General features: G+C 34.9%; 1 protein-coding gene across 2 annotated transcripts in view; it reads right to left on the reverse strand.

Moving 5' to 3' along the window:
- The window catches only part of LOC117164860 (rap guanine nucleotide exchange factor 2), a 249,658-nt gene that overhangs the window by 184,132 nt on the left and 44,797 nt on the right, over positions 1–20,729 (reverse strand). For both annotated transcript variants that reach the window (XM_076621124.1, XM_033348263.2), the window contains exons 2-3: positions 16,575–17,042; positions 1,322–1,449 (exon numbers count right to left, since the gene is read on the reverse strand). In XM_076621124.1, the coding sequence (XP_076477239.1) occupies positions 1,322–1,449; positions 16,575–16,643 (197 nt within the window). In that variant the 5' untranslated portion in view covers positions 16,644–17,042. The remainder of the gene's footprint in view (positions 1–1,321; positions 1,450–16,574; positions 17,043–20,729) is intronic.

Raw genomic sequence — 20,729 nt, forward strand, 5'->3', positions numbered from 1 at the left:
TATGTCTTCATCTAAAGGAAATTTATTGTAAATCGCGAAGAAATAAAAGTTGAAAAAAACTGTATATGAATATATTTCGAAGTTGAAAATACACGTAAAATTTGAGTGTATTAAGTAATCGAGAAGTGAAAAAGTTTCTTTTTGCAATAACGAGACAATAATAATCATCAATTAATCGTGAAATTCTCGTTTCTGTAAGTGACTGCACGTACCGGAAGTTCGCGACTCAGAAAGTATCAAGTAGCTAACTTTATAAATGCAAAAACTAGACTTGTTATTCGTAATCATAAAATACATCGTTATTCGTGGTAAATGCATTCCTCGCATTCATAAGTGTATGGATGAAGTGCATAAGTGAAGATGGATAAGTGTATGGATTATTATATATCGATAAAATGTTTATGTCACATAATAATAATTAATTTATCTAAACTACAAATTTATTCATAGAACTTGTTTTCGATAATCTTTTTATACAGAAATAAGTTAGATTTAAGCAAAACAAGAAACATATTACCATTTATAAATTGCGGAAATATCAAACGTACGCTACCGCCATCTTGACAGTCAAGTAAACAAATTTTCTTATGAAACATAAACCGTACAACTTCCCAAGATTATACGTATATTTATAGGAACAGCAGTTTACTGAACAAATATTTAAAAAATTATACTATGACTAACCGAATTAAGAATTAAATATATAATTTGCATGTACTTTTGTCGTTATATTGAAATGAAATATGGTAGAGCACTCAATACGATGGATTCGTAAGATATCTGCGTTTCAAAGTATTATTAATACCAGTGTTTTATATTTTTTAACTTTATCTTAATACAAATTCAAGATCTAAGTGAGACGCTCGGTCTACTTACTAGAAAATCTTGTTGCATTATATTCTTTTCCCTCAGAGGTAAAATATGTTTCCCTTTCACTAACCAACACGTCCAGGTCGTTCATTAAAACCGCGGGAAATGACTAAACGTCGCAATATCTAGTGACATCTCTGATCTGTTTCTACGGACTCTAGTTTACTACCAGAGGTAAGAAAGAAACCCGTCGATAAAACAGTATCGAACATGTATGTATAAAAAAGCTGTCGATAATGAAATTTTCTACTACATTTTTATCACGACATATGTATACGTATTTCAGATAACGTAGAGAACTTTTCTACGACAAAAGTACAAAATAATTCCGCGAGATCAGTACGAGCGCCAATTCAAAAAATTGTTATTACTATCACACGTAGGTATGTACTGAATTCGAAAATAGTCTCGATGTGAAACGTAACGACATACAGAATGAAATAGAACTTACTAATAGAGTACGTGATTCGCATGGTGTCGTTCGTATCGTACAATTTTGCAAAGCCCACGGAGAATGGAATCTCTGCACGGCCGTAACGCTTCCAGACCCAGCAGACCATAGTATATGATCTGCAGATCCTAAAATAGAAAAAATAGCAATATATAAAGTACAAGAAACAAATAGAATTGTGTTATATACGAAAGTATAAATAACAATTTTATTTAACAGATAATTACGATAAATTTTTATTAAACAAATTGATCCGATATAGAAAATATCAACATGTAAAACTGTAAAAAATTTGAGCAAAAATATGAGTTGTCCGATCTTTTTCCTTGACTGTTTTATTACGTGTAGCGAATTTTATGAAATAAAACATAAATACTACGTATCAAGAAAAAAAAACATGCGATATATTTCGATCATAAAATACACTATACATAATAAAACAATTCTAAAAAGGTTTATAAATCAATATTTCGAAACTTTTTACAATCTCAACCTTTTAAATGCTTATCACCGGAAAACCTCTGAACGGATTGAAATATCATATTTATTCGAACAATGTTTGCAGTACAAACTCGAAGCATTTCACATTCAGAAACTGTGAAAGAGCTTCTTCCAAGCTGAATTACCGTGTTTATAAAGTTCTCGCGCAAGCGTACTTGTCAGAAGTGTAGCATTTGAATTTACAGGTCGTGATCAACCTATCGGTGGTAGGAGCGAAGCAATTTACAAACTCGAACGAGGCGCGCGCCAACGCAATTGCCTCTAATGCGACCCTAATGTGCCCTGTTATCGTATACTATGATCTCTATGCTATCGTTATCCAAATTGATCATCCGAACAGTGCTTATTAACCGCGTTGACACGACGGAGCAAATTCAATAAAGTGATCTTTTTTTCTCAACGTTCTTCTCTTCCTTTTTCTCCTTTTTTTTATACTAAATGTCAATTAAATATATTTATTTGTTTTAATCTTTATATGCTTTTGTAGATAATTATTTACACTGGCAACGTCCAGATCAAAATTATTTAATATACATAGATTGATTATATATATTTGTCTTTTTTAAATCATCTTTGTTTATGAATGTGCAACGTAGATATTTTTACTCAAAGTAGATTTACTGACATTAGAAAAGAATTGGAAAAATGTAAATTGTTTATAATTTTTTGCGCTCCAACTTTAAAAGAAAAAACAGTGCATTTTATCATTATTGCTCTTTATTATTTATTATTATTATTTTATATTGCTCTTTACTATTATTATATATCGTTGCTCTGATAGAAAATATAAATTTTACAAAACGCTTGGAAAAACTTGTACTGCGCATTCAACCATTTTGAAGGTAAACTAATTCACTCTGTAGCTTCGTGTACAAGGTGCCATATGCAACTGGAATTAATTTTATGCAACGGAGCGTTTGAAAGACCAGTAGCATGATTTTCTTTATGGAAACCTGTACTTTTAGTTTTTTATCCCATGCTTAAATTAGTGAAATTCTACGTAGGATATATTTGGATTAATTAAACAACTATATTTTTCTATAGACATTGGAACGTATTAAGACATTTGCGCATCTTTATCATATAAAACATTTTGGAATTTCCTAAGCATTATCATGAGACACGACTGCCATCGTTATATTAATCAAAATTGAAAACAATTCTAAAATGTACATAGAAATTACAACAAATTTATTGCAAACATAATTTAGTAAGAAGTTAGTATACAGAATGAATAATCATCTTAAATTGTACAACAAGCGTTAGTATAGTTTCACTAAATACTCAGGTTTGTTAATATGATTCTTAATATTTTATAATTTCTATATGTATTTTCAGACTTGTACAAAACTTTATGCATGTAATCATGATAATCCAGTCTCATAACAGTGCTAATGAAATTTCAAACTATTTCGTGTAACATGCATAATATAATCATAAAAGATATCCACAAGCGTTCGAACGCTTTCGCGAGCCTGCGCCAATATTCATTCTATAACGTGTTTCGTTTCGTATGTTTCCATCTTTCCTTACATTTTCTCCAAATCTAACTGTTTAGAATATGGCAATGCAAGCGTGTCGCAGTTTGTCTCAATTGCACGAGGTACAGTGTGCGACGACAAATTCCATCAAAAGTCCAGATTTCAGGCGATTTTCTATTCGCGCAATACGTTTCCCACGAGTTGCATTCAACGGGGCGTAATTAAAGTCGGTCGAAAAGTTAATATAGTTGAATGTACTTCCGGTGAGGGCGTAATAGCCGAGCGTATTGTGGGGTCCGTGTATTGTTCTCGGAAACATACGACAAAAACGAAAAATAAATTACAACTGGCTTATATTTCGTGTCCTTGAAATTATCAGAAAAGTAACATTCGCAAAATGTAATGATCGAGTACAAAAAGAATCCTCTTGTTCGATAATTGAACATAGAAGGAGACGAAGCGTGGATCGACGATGCAAGGGATCGAAAAGGAGCAAGGATTCAATTTCCACGCTTGATTTGCTGATGAGACGAGCAGAGGAGACTGGTCGATCGACTTTCCATAAGCAAGAGCCGAGAAACTTTCATCGATGTGACTTTCAAATTCGAACAACGAAGGTGAATTAGCGAATTGACTTCTTTTATACATATTTAACCAAAAGGAAAATATTTATTCTATAAATAGTACGTGTATGCATATCTTTTAGCAAAGACGATATACGTGTCTTCACGTTTTTCAAACAATTTTTATGATCCCTTCTAAATGTATATGCTAGTATAGGACGAATTTATTACTCGAACCAATAATATTAATAAATGGACGAACGACGAGTCGTAGATCATAGATTCCTCTGTTATAATTTTACAATTTTACATTGGATAAGACAATTGGATAATACATAATTCGTAAAACGTGAAACATATTCTAATTGTAATCGTAATTTGTTTGACGACATATAACGTACCATGTACTGCAAAATAATATTCATATAGAAATTCCAATTGCTTCGGTAAAAAGAAAAAGAAAAGAAAAGATGCTACGAATTTTTCAAACAACCCTATAATTTTGTACGTTTTACGCGTGTATAATTTTACTAACAATATTCCGTAGTTGATTTGTGGAAAAGGGCGGTGGTCGTTACGATAATTAGAGCCGCAACGCGCGACGTGTATTATAACGTGCATCGACTTTCGCGATAATCGATGTTACGTGATTAAGGCCGCGCGGCGTCTTATCAGGGCCGAGAAGGTTGCATCCTCTTCTACGAACGCAATTTAACGAACGAGCAATTTAGACAACTTCTCAGATCGTTAGTTTCAGATCATCCCCTTGGTGAACTGGGAATATTCCAAGGTTCTCCTTCTAACCTTTAGACAATCTTCCGTGTATTTCGATCGTAATGCGATTACTCGTTGTTTACGATATATCATGAATGAAAGTTCTGCAAGAATTCTGACATACTGATATTTAATAAATTTAGAAAGAATTTTTCGATATTAATTCATATTGCCATAGGGTTTCATAACAATTATTTGACACGAGTATGTAACAGAGTTCAGTAAGAATTTTCTTTCTGATATTAGTGTTGAGTTTAGTAAGAATTCCGTGATATTATCGTTGAAGTTAACTCTTAACTCGATTTCGAGAGCAGAATTTTGAATTTTCATTTGATTGTTACAGCGTAGCGAAGAATCTTACAATTTCCAGCATTTGAGTTAAACATATAAAGAATTAGTGATATAACATTAAAATAAATAGCCTGCGTAATATATTTTTCCACGTATATACTATATATAAATAATTATAATTAAAATTGCACGATGATGATAAAACAGGTAGAATCATATTCATATAAAAGAAAACTTAAAAGGAGTTTGGTAATTTCAATTTTTAATAAATAAAATTGTCATGTACCGAATGAGATAGGGATCTCTACGGAAATCTATAGCTCACTTTTAATATCTCATTTTCACATATTAATATAGGGATTAATAAAAATTCTATGGTATTAATATACAGTTTAATTAAAGTATGTAATATAAACTATGATTTAATGCAGAGTTTAATTCTGCGATGCTGATAATACGGCAGTGCTTATCCTGTTTATCCTGTTTACTGTATATACTTTAAATAGAGAGCTTAATTAATTACTGTGAACAAAGCTCTCACGTTTTTGTAATTTTTTTTACAATTTTACTCTTGGGCAATAAACCGTCTATTTCTCTCGTATAACTTTATTGTACGATGTTACAATCAATACAAACACTCGTGGGATTTTATGCTGAATGTTGTTACGTCACTTCTGTTGCTCAACTTGGATAGGATACACAGACGAAGCGTTTAACTATGGCAGCGTAATTGGATGGAGTTCGTGCTAATTGTATCGCAAACGAGTATGCGACTTAATGCGTTTTCATAAAACGATCTTTTAGAAGCTTGCTGATTCGTCTAACGTTAAGTAGATAAGAATTTCGTAGTAAATAGTACTATTTTGAAATGTAGAACCCGATAATTAGCGTTAGGGATGAGAAATTGAAAGTTGGAAAATTGAAATTTGAAATACAAAATTTCAGATTTAAAATTCAATGAGTGAAATTTGAAATTTTTATCCCATACAACTTCAACCCTAACATTTTCGAGTTTAATAACACAGGCTGGCTCAGACGTTACTCGTTTTGTTTTCTACGTACATATGTTGTGATAACATCACGTCAGATCCCTAATCGAACTGATCCGTCTGTTCCAACGCATGTTTAATCCCAACTTGCAAACTTCGTGGCGCCGTTTCGTCTGGATTGTTTGCAACGCAAGCCACAATCATCGTTATTAGTTCAATGAAATATAGGCAAACTCGTGGATCGTTTACAGTTTAGACGAAACGAAATGGAAGCGAATGCTTGCTTGATTTTTAGCTTCGAAGCGTGTTCAATGTACTGATCGTGTCGATTCATTTGCAGTAGAAATATCTTCGCTAGTATTTTTTAATAAATAAATTACCTTTCAAACATTGGTTTGAACATATTTTAAACACGCGTTGATCAACGAACAAGAATTATTGACATACTATGCAATAATTTACGATATGAGTGTGACCATTTACGATATGAAAACCTTTCAATAAAATATCTATATAAGATTCTTATTGTTAGTATACTTTTGTGAACACCCTTTTGGCTTACTCAATTAGCATACTTTACTTAATTCAAGTGACTCGAGTAATAAGAACAAGCGTAGAAACCTGAAAAAGATATTTCAAGTGAAATAAACCAGGTTCACGCTGTAAACGAATTACCTCGAACTCGGATAACTTGACTAATCCAAACGAAGCTAGAATTCGTTCATACACGAAGAAGATAATAAATTCCACTACAAAAAGTTTCGTTACAAAATCACTTAAACGTCGATATCTACGATAACATCAGCAACACGTTAAAAAAGTCAAACATCGACAAATTTACTAAAAATCCAATCACGAGAAAGGTTTCATCCCAAGCAACAAATTACTCGAGCATTTTCTGCGGTTCTTCGAAGACCTTCCCATCGAACCAATCCTTATTGCAAGAATAGCAATATTGATTCTGTTTCGCGTGTATTGTAAAAGCAAGATTGCAGAACGCTGGGTTATCGAACGTAATGCCCGTCGATTTATGTAATCCCCGAAATTACCGTTCCAAAAATATCATAAAATCGACTTTCCTAATGTATCGTAACGGCTGCGCTGGCCATGGTGCCAGTCGAGATAAGGGGCCCCATAGAGGGCTTGTACGTTATCGTTTTTGCTGCAACCTAAGACAAGATAAATGCGTATTTCAGAAAAATCCTAAACCAAACTCCCGGTTTGGGACGGTTGGACGAGTTAAAATGGAAGACAATGGGAGAAAATATGCTGCACAGACACTTTTTCTTACCAGACTATCGTACTGTTTCTTGGTAGACAGATAATCGGACGGAAACAGGTAACCAGGAATAAAGAAGTTGCTCTTAAACGCGATAAGAGCGTTTAACTTCCCCTCGAGTCGAGGATTTAGATCATTTGAATTTAAAACAAAGCTGCTCTTCTTTCGTTTCAACTTCCTTTCCGCTTAGTATATCGTGTAAAGTCTGCAGGGAGAGATAGTTTAGGTGAATTATAACCGGCTACGTTTAGGAATAAATCAATGAGAATTAGATGATAAAATAAGGATGGAAAATTCGCTGATTCCAATTTTAACATTGGGGCAGAGATACTCGATATTCTTTTAACGTAAACGTCAGCCCACTAAATTTACAATTTGATTCAAATTTTTATATTTGTGGCAGACAGATTGCAGACGTTTGTACAAATTTTTACAAATTCTAATTCAAGCATCTATATTCTTAACCACTGAAATCGTATTACAAAATAAAAAATCTCATTTTCTTTATCTTCGTTTAGTCGTTGCTCGATTAATTCCACGAGCTTTCCAGATAACAAATCAGGTTCTATCTCAAATATACAAAAAATTTTACGCGAAACTAGGAATGCAATTTACTCTTTTAATCAATCAAAAAAAGCACGATCCGCCAATTGTTTCGAGTTGAGCGTGGTATCGATCGCACCACGAGGAATATCGCAAATTTTTCGAATTTCCAAAGTTCGCTCTGTCGAAAATTGCGAACGTGACAGATTTTAACACTTCGTTGATATCGTTATATCGAATCACTGAATTGTAAATTAACTATAAATCAAATGGACTGAATTAGGTGTAACTGCTGAGTATTTTATTTTAATTTGGACGATGTGCTGTGTGCGTTAACTACTAGCACGCGTGAGATATACAGTTGTTATATTCTATCTGCGCATATCATCATACAATGGAATACCTCATGAGAAGAAGAAGACATCAGACAAATGTTATAAAAGTTGTTTAACACAGACGGGACATAGTATAGGTCTTTTCGCATTCTTCCCAAGCATACAGTTTCAAAAATATACATAAGAAACTTTGTATTCGGACCTCCAAAGTTAAAATTACCAATAACTAAAGTGTATACATAACTTGCATCAAAGAAATCAATCACGAAAGTGTCATGAAAGAAGAGAAACTTTTATCCATACATCTTCTCTTACATTACTCAAATCTCTAAAAACGTTGTATCGTTGTAAACCTACAAAGTTTCTATGAAAAATTTCGTCTTAGTTATTTTGACCACTTTCATAGTTTTCGTGTTAACGGCTACTTGAAATTGTGAATACAAATATCGGTAACTTGGAAAACATGGTCATTTTTCAATGTTGTTTTCTCAAAACCATTTTCATTTATCTTTCGTTTGAATTTTATACATCTTACTAAAACATGATTAAATACTTACAGAAAATACCTGTAACTAAAATATTCTTGACAAACGTACGCCTTTCTAAAATTCTTCTTCTGTTTTTCTTTTCAAATTTGTGCATGTTACAATGAAACACGGACAAAAATAATTGTACGCATACAAAATGCCTAAGTTCTTTAAGTACAAACGGTTCGAAGAAACGCGTCTAATGGTAGAACACTCCCTTAAACGCAGGAAAATAATAACAACGTGACGAGCGTCAGGTGGAAGTTTCTCGTTCTGACAAAGGGTAAATACCTTTGTAAACCACGAAAACTTGCGAATCAAGGTTTTGTACGGCGCCTGTCGGTCTCCGAAGCGGTTTCGACCACGTTTCGCCTCTCGATCCGTTGGCTCGCTCTTTTTTGCTCGCCTTTCCTACGAAAAGTGGAGCGAACACTGGACGACCTTCACGTACGGATCGTATGAACCCACGTTGCGAGACGTCTCGTAAGATTTTAAAAGGGGTTCCTCGTGTAGCCGCGTAAATATCAATTATTTCAACCCTCCGGGAGCATCGTAACGGTGAAACAAAATTTCTATCTATTATGGAACGGAGCAGTTCCCTGTATGAAGATGGATTAGGACTGCTCCATCTGACCAACGAGGGTTGTTTTTTTTTTTGTGTGTGTTTTTTATTCGTTCGAAACTGTAGACACGTACTATGGGTCCTGGCGTGATCGGCCTCCTATCGATTCCATTGCTTCGTTCGATATTAATCGGAAAATGAGTCGAGTTGAAAGTGGTTTTTGCTACTGAAAAAGTTGCTTCGTGATATCGCGAACGTGATATGTGCATTCGAACCTGTTTTCGAAAGGAAAGCCGAGGGACGAGTTTGACTTGAATTTCTCGATCGATCGGAAAATTATTTAACGATGAAATTTGAAATGTCATGGATATTAAATGATAATATCGTAAATAGATACAGTGTTATACAACGTACTATATAAATTTCGTAATATGTTCTTTTATTAATATTTTCATTAAACGATGTCAAATGTAATAAACGAAAGTGAATTTATCATTTCTATATCATAGGATTTTGCAGAATGTGTTATGTAAACGATTATTACAAAATTCTTTCTCGTGATTTTTAGATTGTCGACGATATTATGTGTATTACGTGAAAATGTGTGTCGACTCAGCACACGAGATAACCTTCGAATGACAATTTGTATAAATAACAATTTGCATGGTTAGCAATTATTTGTATAAATAACAAATAATATATTTATAATGATCTGGTAAAAAATTGTGTCACCTATCATATGACATCATACGACATTGCAATTGCAGGATATTTATGGTTCTTTCGTAGGAGTACATATTATGTTTTGCTGTTAACGCTACGAGATCACTAGACCCTAATTCAGAATTATGCGTTTAATCTCAGACGTTTACCTCTGAATTTATCCGAGCGTATTTCGTCCAAAAGGTACACAGTGAACGTGTTATGGTAAGTAAATCGTCGCACGGTAGATATAGAAAAAAAAAACACTGAGGGAGTAGTTTTATTAAGAAACATGTACTTCCATTTCATAAATTAGAATTTTTGTAGAAGCAGTAGTATACTATGCAAATGCAAGTATACCATGTATGGCTAAAGATGTAGATCTGTAGCACTATCACGGAACAAATCGACAATCTGAATCAAGGAACATTTAATTAAGCTCAATTTAAAAGGAGGGAAGGTCTGTCAAATTGCTCTAACGATCATTTAAATGCAGCACGGAAAACTGTTGAATTATTTTCTATATTCGTAATAGTTTATTTAAATGCACATTAACTAATAGCAAGTAATTACAATAAAGTAGTAATTATAACGAACTTCTCTAATTACCATATGCATTATATTATATGCGTGATACGAGTTTTTCGACAAATTACTGAAAAGGGTGAAACTCTATGTGGAAAACTGGATAGAAAAAATTCCACGTACATTATCATTTAAGAAAGAACTGGTCGTAGAACTGATCTTTCTGTTTAAAAAAATATATGCTGATGAAAAAATTATAGCGTAAATTATCATTTTTATACAAACAGGAACAACTAAAATATCCACAGAAATAAATTATTGGGAACAATAGCCAAACCTAATTTCAAAGTATAAATGTGGGAAGCAGACATCATTAACGTACGTAACATGCTTTTGTATCTAAAATTTCCCGGAAGATAATGGACCTTAAAAAATAATAACAAAATATTTTCAAAGGGAGTTTGCGAGGTAAATGAAAGGGCAAGTAACCTAGATATTATTCGAAACTCATCTTTACACTCGCTGTCATGAATAAGCCTTTCGTTTCAGGAAAAATGTCGATCGTACGCTTAGCTCGTGGAATAATGCTAGAAAAAAAAGGGAGAAAACGTTCTCAGACGATCTGTGTACACGTTTCAACGCGAATGAATTGTTCTAGGGACAAAACACAGTACACTCATTCTTTTAATCGCTCATACGTCGTACGCACGGTCGCTTCGGAATATTGCTCTTCAACTTTCTAAATATTTGTTACCAGCTACTGAACTCATATTCTCGTTTGTTTTTTCTCTCCTTCCCATGATCCGGTATAGCTACATACATATGCTTGAAATCGAACATGCACGTACCAAAAACGAACTAAACGCGACCAGTCTATCGAAATAAAAAATTTCAACCATCACGGAGAAAAAAGAAATATACGTTTACACATGTTTTGGTATTTGGACGAAAGTTCCTTGAATTTTATTGGATAATACTTTATTGGCTACCATCGTAAACTTTAGATGATGCGTAATATTTAAATGATGGCTGCATTCCCCCCTCAAAAAAAAAAAAAAAAAAAAATGTTATAACGTAAATTTTATTTTATCATATGATTTTGATTTGTGACACCGATAAGGATCTCTCAAGGGAATTTGATCTGGAAGGATACGATTCTTCTGCATTATAAAGTAGGAGCAAATGCATCGAGGAAAATTCTTTATGTTTTATCGTATTTCCTGTGTTTGCTATATTTGCTATTTCTGTAACTAATTTGTATATTAATATAAAAAACCACGCGTACTAACAATGATTCTTGTCATTGATATTTCTTCGAACTTACAAGAACTCGAGTAAATTAAAGATGATCCAAAAAACATAACAGTATATGTATCAAGCGTAACGTTTAAAAAAATGTGGATCCTTGTGAATTTTCAACAAAAGCACAAACTCTTCTTTCCCTCCAAATGCTAAATACCTACGGTGATAAAATCAACGATCGTGGAACCCACCACGGAAACAAGAAGAAACGATGCTTTCACCGAAATAAAACGCGAGACAATGAAAACTCAGCTCATCCATAACTCATCGTGGAACGTTCCACGCTTCTTTTTCTACGTGGACGCGATCGATGGCATTTACAACCGAACAGAACAAACGCACGAAGAAAGATAATAAAGTTGGACAGTTTTGTTAACGACAGACATCTGTGTATAATAGAGAGCACGCATCGAGAAGCGCGAAACGCTTCCATCGCGTCAATCGTTTCCGCAAGAATGAAATTTCAAAGACTCGTTCCCGCTGTTTCCGCGAATAAAACAAGTTGAATGCAATGAAAAAAGAAAATATACAAATATAAAGAAGAAGCGAGAAAGAAGAAAAGAACAGAGAAAAAGAGAAAAACCTGTCAATTATATCCTCAGCGATCGAGGACGTCGGTAGAGACGCCATTATTTGTTTAAAACTACTGCGCGGCTACGGTCCGGATCGATATCTCGCACAATATCTGAGACTTTCATTGTACTGGAAATCGCGGTCGTTTCCCTGAATTTTCGACGTTTCCCTATTTAGCCATGCTTTGCCTTGGTACACGCGCGACTCTGCACACGGCCGTCATTCTACGCTCGCCTCGCAGATCGTGCGGTTCGCAAATTAGTACGAAAATAACGAAGGGCGCAGAAGGACGTCTGGGAAGCGTTCGCGCCATGGAATTCGACAAGTTTTTCATGAAAATCCGTGACTCAGGGATTTTTCTTAATTGGCCCCTGACGACAACGATCGATATTATGCCGGTCACGCGACCGGAGATGAAAGGTGATTAAATATTCAGAGGGACTCGCTATTCTACGAATTTCTTTCTAATTTCATTATTTAAACAATCGACGAGGATTTCGCAAGCGGAATTTTGTTTCTTTATGAAAAGAGAGATTGTTGTTGATTGGAGTCTCTAACTTCAATCTAAACGCTTGGAAATAGATGGTTTCTTGTAAATATAATTTTAACGCGTTTTGGGGAATTAAGGAAAATGTCGGGATAATAATGGGCAAAAAGAATTAAATAATTAAATAATTGCGGTTGCCTTTTTTATTGTTTGAGCGAAGCTTCGGTACGACAGCAAATAAAAGAAATTAAATGGAAAGTGATTAAATATTTGAGAACACGTAATCTTTCATAGTTATCTTTTATCTGTTTAAATGAGAACTATGGTCCAGTGATAAGGAAGATTAATAGAAGGAAAGTTAAATATTTTGAGAACAAGCCATTCCTCAATATTATGTTTCGCCCATTAAAGATAAATTCTGATACACTAGGAGATAAGGAGACCACAGTGCAACCGAGATGTTGAAGAGATATTCGAAGAAATTTAAACTATTTCACTATGGAAATTAGTTGGATAAATTTACCCGAGAGTAAAGTAGGTCCTTTGGGTGAAAATAGAAACGCCGTTGTAACTGCTTAGAGACACTACTTTCTGATGCCAAGTATACGTTGTTTAGGGCGAAATTCTTTCCCGCTCGTACCTATAGTACAATTCTGCAACTTGGCAGTTCTGAATTCTCCAAAAATAAAATTTTATACGCATAATAAAACTCCGTAGATTTTTTTATTGGTTCTACAGTACAATTTTTGTCGTCAATGTCCGCTTCTTTTAAATTAAAGTGAAATTCTTGTCGTGGATTTTCTCTCGTTTCACCTGTCCTAGGAAATTTTATGCTTTACAAAAATCCTCCAAAAGATAAAAATTTGTACGTACGCTTGGTAGAAAATGAAGCCGCGCGTAATAAAATTTCGTAGGTTTTTCATTAACTCTAGCATAATATTCTTGTCCGGAACTTTCGTGTGTACACATAGAACGCACCATGTTCTACAAAAATTTTAGATTTCATAAACATTCTTCAAAAATAAAATTTTGAACACACAGGCAGATCATAACAATATTCGTACCTTTCTCACTGTATATTTAAAATCATTTTACTGGATATTTTCTATATAACAGAATTTCCGTGCAAGTTCCGTATCGTGTAACATAACGCGTTCCACATCGTATAACTCATCTGTAAATATTCTCTATCCTCCACCAAAACATTGTACAAAAATTCCCTTCCATCTCAAGCAGGAAACGTTCGAACAAAGAGAACACTTGATTAACAATCAGAGAAAAACGAACTACCCGTGGTTATGTTTCCAAACGATGTATTGCGCGTACGAGTTTATATTCGATGGAAAATGACATAAAAGACATTTACAAGCCTAAAAGGCAGTCATTTAAATTCGATTACTTCTTTGTCGATGTAACGATTTGTATTGGCTCGTTGCCAATTTTTTTCTTTTTTTCGTCTCGGTCGCAACATACACGTGACAGAGCATTTTATTGCAAAAATCGTTCGATCGTTGATATGTCGCGCGATGGGAAAGGGACATCACGATAGAACAAAGCGAGCTAGTTTTTCCGATCGCAATCAACCGTACGACGTTCGAATTAGAAACGTACGATTGGTAGTTAGTCCAAGTCCCGATAGAACAAAGGGGAGCAAAGGCAGTTAAAGGGTAAAAAGGGCGCTATCACGAAACATTCGACTATCTCGATATACATCACTATCTCTAACTGTTAGGACACCTATGGAAATCAAAGTAAATTTAAAAAATGTTTGAACAATGATTAAAAAGAATTATTGGCTTGTTTGAAATTTTACGCGAAGGCGGATTACAAAATGTTATGATCAATAAACAGTTTGTAACACTAGAGGTATGCGTAACTATCATTTTTTTATCTCAAGTTGAAAATGTTTCGCCACTTATCTTGAGATTTCAATATTGATTAGTTTTTCCGCGTCGTTTAACGCGAGAATCCTTTTCGCCGAAAATTCTTTATCCCTTTCCGATAAAGGAAAAGTATTTGTTCGCTGGTTTATCCGATAAAGAACACACAGAATCCTAGGAAGAAGTTTTAACGATATTACTTTTGAAAAAAGCCATCAAGGCAACGTGACAGAATCTTTTCGCGAAACTTCCTCTTGAAACTAACTCGCTAAAGGACCTTTTTTGATTCGGTACATATCTGTTAAAACACAAATCAATCGTATTGATTCGTATCGATTGTTAGCCATCAGGGTGTTCAAACTTCTCAAATATAATGAGTAAAAAAGAAAGCTGTTAAAAAACATTCAAATTACTATGTATTTGAGGAAATAGAAATAATAGCACATAGCTAGAAGTTTATAACGCATTAAGTATTAACCATTTTGAACATCATTGCAAAAACATCTTGAATACTTGCATATCGAGTTTCATCTTAACGAACTATCTCTAAAAGTTAATGTATGAAGGAAGACGTCATCAAAGACATAAAAATTACCACGGTCAAGATTCTACAAAATATGGAAGATATTTTCTTTTCAAAACGATATAACCACCCGGTTTTTAATGCATTGTGCAGACTGTGTGAAGAATTTGAATTAAAAATCCTTATTAAAAAAATATTCCTGATGGTCCATTCTCAAAGAAAAGTTTCTAAAGATCTTCAATCTCATTATCCGTGTTTTAATATACGATCTTTGTCGAAAGATTTGGGAACCCTTTTAACCTTCGAACTACTTAATTGGTATTGAGAAGGCGAAACTCGGGCCCAGAAGTAATTTCCCGCGCAAGAAATGGGAATTTTTTCCGTCGAAATTCCAGGACGCTGCGCGCTCAAGTCCAATGCGATTATGCGAAGATAAGAAGCAGCGGATTATTCGTTTGGAAAGTTCGAGCAGTTCTCCTGTTCGTGGATATTGACGACGCCCTTTAACCTTTCTCGACCATCGTAAAACGTAGTCACGAATGCGTCTTTGTGCGTGTACACTGGCGCGTAAAATCGCGCATTATAGAGACGACAAGCGTGCACAATAGATCATTCTGAATGATTTTTATTCGTATAAAATTGACAAACACGATCGTAAATGTGGGACAAAGAGAAATTTATAGTTATAAATGAAAAATTTTTTAACGGTGATATAGACAGGTAATTTTGCTTTATTCGTAAAACATTAACAAGTATAATAGGTAGTAAATATGGGCACAACATTAAAAAAAACAAAGATTCGAAACTCTCGGTGAATAATTCTTTTTATAATAATATAGTATCTGTGTGTGTAGGAGAGGAGGGGGCAGGGAGATGAAACGATAGAATTTCTTGTTTCTGTCAGAGATTTCTTTGGAGATTTCACGTGTGCATGTTTTATTTGTTTTATACGTGCAGCACGGTGAAAGTTAGACGTAACCAGAGACAATTTACTTTCATACTTTAACCATCCTTGAAAGTTCACCTCGATCAACGATCACGAATGGACAGTAATCGTGCGACAAATAATAATGTACTAAGAGCTTGGACAGTGCTTCGAGGTTCGTTAACGTTAATTATAAAGAATAGAAATTCAAAGATTTTTAAATCGTAGAATATAAAAATATTAGAATTCAAAGATCCAGAAATGAAACAATTTTGATACTCGAGCATTAAAAAGTTTAACTCACGTGAATTTTTAATTCAAGAGATTATGATTTGATGATTATGATTCACGTTATTAACCCTCGAATTCTTGAATTATTATCCTTTTATATTTTTCCTTTTTACCTGTTTAGTAACGTAAACTACCAAACTTCTACATAAACTATATGCCATTTATTAGAAAAATATAATCATGCAATTGCATTAACTCACTTGAAGCGTTCGTCGTTCAGGATCGCGGCAGAGAGCCCTGACGAAATGTGGATCCAAATAGTCCGTCATAGTAGCCTATCTATAGACTACTCTGCGATCCTTTTTCCTACGTGCTCCTGTGTCCTGTTGGAGCACTTCTTCCTGGACATCGCCACCAAAATGGTCGCAACGTTCGATTCTCAAGGGCCCAATGACCTTTTTTAAGCCATTAAATAGACCGATCCTTTCGTAATAGTCTTACAATTAGCAAAATATTTCACTTCCATTTTCATTTTTCTTTCCACTATATTTTTCTCTTTTTCCCTTTTTCTCTTTTTGTATCGATCAAAAATCTAATATACGTTCGGAACTACAGCTGTATTTAATCATGCGCGGCATAATACGAGAAATTTTAACGCAGATTGAATCTTCTGTTTTCCAAAATCCATGATGATTCTTGTTGAATGTGCTGGTTCAAAGTGACGAATTCTGTAAGCATAAATAGGAGAAATATTAAAAAAGAATTAGAGTAACCATTTTGCGACAAGCAAATTACATTACATTTTAATAATTATACGAATTCAAATACGAAATATCGTGATTATTAATGCTAAAATTACGTAAGGTATATAATATGCATGATATTTTATAAAAAATTGTATAAATTTACTGCTGTAAATTCCTTGATACTTGAATGACTTTTTTATGAAGTATACTTGCTTTTCACGTACCTTGCATTTCGATTTCTTTGGTACAAGCTTTATATTACAGCTGTCAGTATTCCTACAGCGTTAATATTTGTTACTCGAGAATTATAAAAATTGTATTATCCTCATAAAGCATGAAACGATAAACGCGAAATTTTCTAGATAATTTACAGACGAACGAAAGAAACTCCTATAAAAATAACAAACGATTCCATTGTCGATCTAAGACTCGTTAATCAATTCCCGTTACCATTCTTAAATTTATCTTCTCATTAAAGGTGAATCTCGGTTTATTTACCGAGAGCCTTTTCCTACTTTCTCTCTTCCACAAAGATCAATTAAGGTGCCCGGAATCGCCTCCTATTAATCTCCTCGCATTTAATTCAGGTTCTCTTTCACCGAACGCGACAAACTCGCTGTTCGGCCAAGTCACACGTACACCAACGCACGACTTCTCTATCGCGGCTAAATCAATCGGAGAAAATTATACTGTTGCATATTCAAATGGCTGAATATTCACGGTATCTCGAAACAGTGAATGAACGCGCATCTCGAAGCCATCGAACGCAAACTTAGAAGCGAAGCGACTTGCAGCGTCGGTGCACCTTCGTTTCCGTCCCATCCAAACTAAACTAATCGTAATTCAAGCTTGTTTCCAAACGACGATGGAGATCGAACTTGAAACGCAAGCACCGAGGCATAGAATGTGTATATGAAGATCTCAAAGGCAGATCTCAAACGCCAAACGAACGTCGTTCACGACGAGAACCGATCGAGTCAAGAAACGATCGTTCGAAAGGAAAAGAAACAGGTACCGTTACGAATTATGAATGAATCGCGAAACAACGTTGCAGGATGAATTATAAACGCGACGGAAGTCGCTCGTTAAGGCATGCTGCACCTGCGGATAGATGCGGTGAAACGATAGGCGGCTAAACTGGAAATAGGCTCGTCGACCTTTTCGCGATCGGATCGTGAAGAGTGGAACGGATTTGAGCTGCGAAAATGAAACGTTGTCAGAGGCATGGATATTTGACCGTAGCGTGCCGTCAAGAAGGTGCTTCTTTGGTCGAGAGTCGAAGGGCCTTTCTTTAGTTAGAGCACTGTGCAAGTTGTTTGAAAAAATTATGGCTAAACTTCAACAGCGTACGATTTGATACTCGCTTCGTAGTTGTAAGACGTTTCATCGATGCAGTGTTACAAGTATTGACCACTTAAGAAAGGAAACAACAATCGAGATGCTATTCTTCGTACGAATTGATCTTATTCTTGGCGTGAATTTGTCGACAATCTCGAAAATTACTCTTTGATATTCCAGTCTCTTTTGATCGTTGATATATGAGAAACACGTAGGTGTATACTTTACAGGTCTTTAAATTCGATTTTCTCAACACGAGGCTTCTAATACAATTTTAATATTCTTAATTTTCATTCTCTTTCGTATGGCATAGAATCTACCTTGCTTTTACTTGTATCACGAATTTAGTACATGTATTTTATGAATCATGTATATATATAATGTATAATTTATGTATGTACATAAGCAAGTTTTAGTTATATCTTTTGTATATATCTGTAGTTACATATAGTTAACTATACATGTATAAGTTAGTCCTAATTCTGCGACAGTCATTGCCATACTTCTTCCAAAATGCAACTCGAGGATCGTACTCGTGTCCCAACCAACGGTTGTGATAAAGTTTACACATCACAATCGAAAAAAGGAATTATTATTCCTGTGCGACGCAACAACGTGACTGCCAGTTGGAGAACAGACGGCGACTAACAAACGTCGAAAACGAATATAGGGAACGAGAAGCATCGATTTCTCGGTTTATTCTCCGACCTTGGTGTATGTAACGTCACGCGAGCCACATACCTAACAACCTTTGGATGGGAGGCCGTGCCAGAGACGCGGGTACCCACTGCCACAACCGACCAACCATGAAACGTAACGACCGATCCGGAGGCATTTGAACCGCGCAGAACGAGACCGGGTCGCGGATGTATCGCGATCTGATGCCGCGATGCGTCGATCCCGCAAATCAACTTGATAAACAGCCAGACGCGTGGCGCAGATAGGATGAACATTGCGAACAAGCCAGGCCACCGAGGAGTTCGTCTGTTTGACGTGGTTTCCATATGGGTGTAGATACAGTTGCCGAGATCATCTACATCTACTTGTTACATTTTTTGGAAAACTCGGTAATTATATAGAAAAGAGCACAGTTCACAGATTTCGATGAGCTTGAAATATGTTATCAAGCTCGATATTCTGAGCAAGCTATTTCCTATGTAACCGCCCCGCTCCGTCCTCGCAGATATTCGCAAAAAACTTCAATTACACTTAGCTTCCGTATGCTTCACTCTGACATATTTTTACATAGACCAATTTGAACTTAACTCGTTGATGCTGATCATCAGTAATATAAATAAAAAAGTTAGATTAATATCCGGCTGCTTCGCGCGAACCTCACGTAATTTTTGCTTCACGCGATTTTGCGAATAGGAAAAAGTTGTTCAGAATGTTGATCTCGGCAATATATTTCGAAATCGTTAAAATGGACGAGGTGCGCCCTTTTTCTGTATAATTACCGAAAACTCTGATAGATCTTGCTTTATTGAGAACGCTTGGTTATAACAGGACTCAGAAAATTGCTGCTGCGCCCTCGTGATTTTCATATCATATAAAACATACACGGTTGCTGCGATTATCTGCACCTACTTATTATATTTATTGGAAGATTCTAGCAAATCTTTATTTATTTAGTATTTTACATTACAGTAGAACCCCATCTAACGCGGTACTCGTTTGACGCGATAAGAAAATTGCCGCCGCGCCCTCGTCTAACGCAGCTGCGTAATTGGTTTAAAAGACTCTATATGTGTGTATGCGATTGTGAATATTAGAGGTGTAAAAATATAATATTGCCTTAAACTTTCAATGAATGGAAATCGAATTTTGATGAGTCGAAAAGAAAACGTTTGAGACTGAAGTCGATCGTCGTACCTCGTGCATCTATGTAATTAAATTAAGAAACCGATAGATCTAAATACCCGACATTTGAGAGATTTATACAAGAACTATGTATATTTTGTGTGAATATATTCCTTAAGTGTAAAAATATTCAACCTTCTAAAAATTTGAAATCCGAGATTGTGCAATTAAACTGAACAGTATATGACATTAAACTGTCAGTATTTAGACCGACGTTTAAGTATATGGTTTTAGTAAGAGAAATACAAAGTGAATGTTGAGTTTCTGGAACAGATTTTGAAATGTGTTGCAATCAAATTACGATAGTATAGGAAAATAGTAGCTGCCTTGCCTTTTATTTACATTTCTGTTTGACGTCAATAGTGCATAAAATTTCCGATGATGAACATTTCGCTACATAATTAAAGGCACTGCATCTCTCGCTGAAAGGCGTAAAAATAAGTTGCTCCGGTTGAAACGAAGACCGATCGA

The sequence above is a fragment of the Bombus vancouverensis genome, chromosome 8, assembly GCF_051014615.1.
Source record: "Bombus vancouverensis nearcticus chromosome 8, iyBomVanc1_principal, whole genome shotgun sequence".
Taxonomy (NCBI): Eukaryota; Metazoa; Arthropoda; class Insecta; order Hymenoptera; family Apidae; genus Bombus; species Bombus vancouverensis.